This window comes from Trachurus trachurus (assembly GCF_905171665.1).
Source record: "Trachurus trachurus genome assembly, chromosome: 6".
Lineage (NCBI taxonomy): Eukaryota > Metazoa > Chordata > Actinopteri > Carangiformes > Carangidae > Trachurus > Trachurus trachurus.
The window spans coordinates 3,543,591-3,546,607 of NC_139897.1; the positions used below are offsets into that span (position 1 = coordinate 3,543,591).

At 55.4% G+C, this 3,017-nt stretch overlaps 1 protein-coding gene across 1 annotated transcript; it reads left to right on the forward strand.

Annotated features, from left to right (window-relative positions):
- Positions 1 to 280: 280 nt before the first annotated feature.
- Positions 281 to 2,636, forward strand: slc10a3 (solute carrier family 10 member 3). The gene has a single exon (XM_083972824.1). The coding sequence runs from the start codon at positions 612 to 614 to the stop codon at positions 2,037 to 2,039; it is 1,428 nt and encodes a 475-aa protein (XP_083828950.1). The 5' UTR covers positions 281 to 611; the 3' UTR covers positions 2,040 to 2,636.
- Positions 2,637 to 3,017: the final 381 nt, after the last annotated feature.

Genomic DNA, 3,017 nt, shown 5'->3' on the forward strand with positions numbered 1-3,017 from the left:
ATATGTCCCCTTTAATGTTCCTCGAGAATATATCAAGGGCTTTTATTTTGGTGTTTCGCGACCGGAAGTAGTACGTGTGTGACTCAGGCTACCTTGACTGAAGTAGCTCCGAGCCGCAAGCAAACCGCAGCCGGGCTACGATGCTCAGTGTTCCCATCCGCCGCGGAGACAAGAGCACGGAGGACGGGGCGAAGCTTCGGTTCGTCGACACGGAGGTGGTAGCGTCGAGCAGACAAAGGAGAAGCCGGTAGAGAGCTGTGTGTGTGTGTGTGTGTGTGTGTGTGAGTGTGTGTGTGAGTGCGGGTGTTTCCTGCCTGTGTGCCGGGGGGGTGGGGGGGGCGCTGCTGCTGCTGCTGCTGCTGTGGAGCTGGGCTCGGCTCGGACAGGGCGGGGCGGGGTGATGTTCAGGTTCCGGTATAAAGGCGGTGAGAACATGAGAAGCAGACAAGATGTGGAAGCGGCCGCCGACGCTGCTGTTGATTTCTCTGGGAGACTAGAATGAGAAGCTGAGCGCGGCGCTGTCACAGGGCGGTGTGACCGTCTGGGGGAGGCCGCTGGCGGAGGAGAAGCGTGTCTCTGCGGCGCCCCTCCACCCCCTGTCAATCAATAACATGAGGACGCTATTTACACTCTGTTGTCTCTTCCTGATCACCGGCGGAGCGGACCGGGTGTGGGCCACCGGGAACCTGACAGTGGACAGCAGCGAGCAGAGCAGCCTGAACCTGACGGCCGACAGCAGCAGCAAGTACATCAGGATCGGAGACGGCTCATCGCAGGAATTCGAGTTTCCTGAAAACACCAACGGCGTGATTGTAATCTCCAGCCAGTACCGGAGCGCCGCGGCCAGCAGCAGGAAGGGCCGCCAGAGCTGGAAGCAGACGGTGAGGGTCCGCTCCATGGACCCGGAGGTCCTCTCCATCCTCAACGTGACGGACGGCGGCCACACGGGTCCGGCCAAGAGCTACATCATCAGCATCCGCTCCGGGTTCCCGGGCACCGCTCAGCTAGAGATCCAGCTGCTGGACCTGGACCGGGACTCGGTGCCGGTTCTGATCGAGGAGAGGAAGGACTACTCCATCATCGTGGCGCCGGGTAACGACGACCCGGCCACCCGGCTCATCCAGGCGGGTGGTGGCCTGTCCCACTTCTCGGAGAACCCCGTGCTGTTCGCCTTGCTGCCCCTCATCTTCGTCAACAAGTGTGCCTTCGGCTGCAAGGTGGAGGTGGAGGTGCTGCGGGGTCTCCTCAGGAGCCCCGTGCCCCTGCTCCTCGGGGTGGTGGGCCAGTTCCTGGTGATGCCCCTGTACGCGTACTGTGTGTCCCAGCTGGCCTCGCTGCCCAAAGCCCTGTCCCTGGGCCTGGTCATCACCTGCTCTGCTCCCGGCGGGGGGGGCGGCTACCTGTACAGCCTGCTGCTGGGGGGGGACGTCACCCTGGCCATCTCCATGACCCTGGTCTCCACCGTGGTGGCGGCAGCGGCCATGCCCTTGTCGTCGGCCCTGTACGGCCGGCTGCTGGGCGTGCACGCGGCCCTGCACGTTCCATTCGTGAAGATCCTCGGGACCCTCCTGTTCATCGCCATCCCCATCTCTCTGGGCATGTTGGTCAAGCTGCGGCTGCCGGCCCTCACGCGGGTCCTGCTGGCGCTCATACGCCCCTTCAGCTTCGTGCTCATCGTTGGGGGCATCTTCATGGCCTACCAAATGGGCGCGTCCATCCTGGCCAACGTCAAGCCCCAGATCGTGGCGGTCGGGGTGACAGTGCCTTTGCTGGGGCTGGTGGTGGGGGCCGTGCTGGCCAAGCTGTCCGGCCTGGCCCCGCCGCAGAGGAAGACGGTCAGCATCGAGGTGGGCGTCCAGAACAGCCTGCTGGCCCTCGCCGTCATGCAGTTGTCGTTTCGCCGGGCCGAGGCCGACTTCGCGTCCCAGGCGCCGTTCATCGTGGCCCTCAGCAGCACCTCGGAGATGCTGCTCATCGTGCTCGGGTACTTTGCCCAGCGGAGGTTGTGTGGTTCTGCCGTCCCCAGGAGTGACGCTTGATTGTAGCCGCAGTTTGGTTTTGTTTTTTGTTCCGTTCCGAACTTTTTGACGAATGAACCCTTTCAAAAAACCTGTGGAAATTTGGTGTCCCACAATCTTGGCTACAAGACGCCCCCCCCAACAATCACCAATCCAGTCATCACTGTTGTTGTACACAGGACAGTGAACAGACTTTTTGTGGTTCTTTTGTCGTTGTTTTCGTATTTTTCATGAAAACCAAAGGCCTTTTACCCCTCTGAGACCTTTTTGTGTTAATTTTACACGATGTACTTTTTAAATCAGATTCTACTGTGAGGTACTCAATGTAAATATTCCTAAAAAGAGAAATACCTATAAAAGAAAAAGATATTTTTCTACCAGATTACTTTTTGTAATCAAAAAAGGAAAAAAAAATCAATTTGTATCATGTTTACAAGAGGTCCATGTGTCTTAGCACAGGAAGGGAGGGGGGGAGGATTCAGGTGTTAAGTGGAATCGTGTGTATCAACTGGGAACATGATGATGATGATGATATTTTGAAAGTATTTGCCACTGATTGTGTTTCCTGGATCTGCAAATCCATGTACTTGAATATTAGAAAGGAAGAAATGTCAATAAAAAAAAAACATTGTCAAAGCAGATGAAGTTTGTCAAGACTGTGTGAGCAGAGAAACATGTGGAACAGGTCAGCGTTGCTGTTTGCTGTAACAAAACCATGAGCAGTTCAACAGACTTGTGACAACCTGCAGCTGTTTGCACTCTGAATGTTTGGTTTCACACATGGAGAAGCTGACGGTTGGTCATGTAAAGAATCGTTTCACTTTCTGTTGAAATTCCTGTGAAGGGGATTTTGTCCAAGTTACATTCAGTCATAGACAACATGAATGATTAAGATAAACAGCATATTCAACAAATCCAACACTGACAGGGTCTTTTCCAAACGGCCAGTTGCTCCAGAAATCAAGTAGAAACATGTTTTCACTCCTACACTAATTGTAT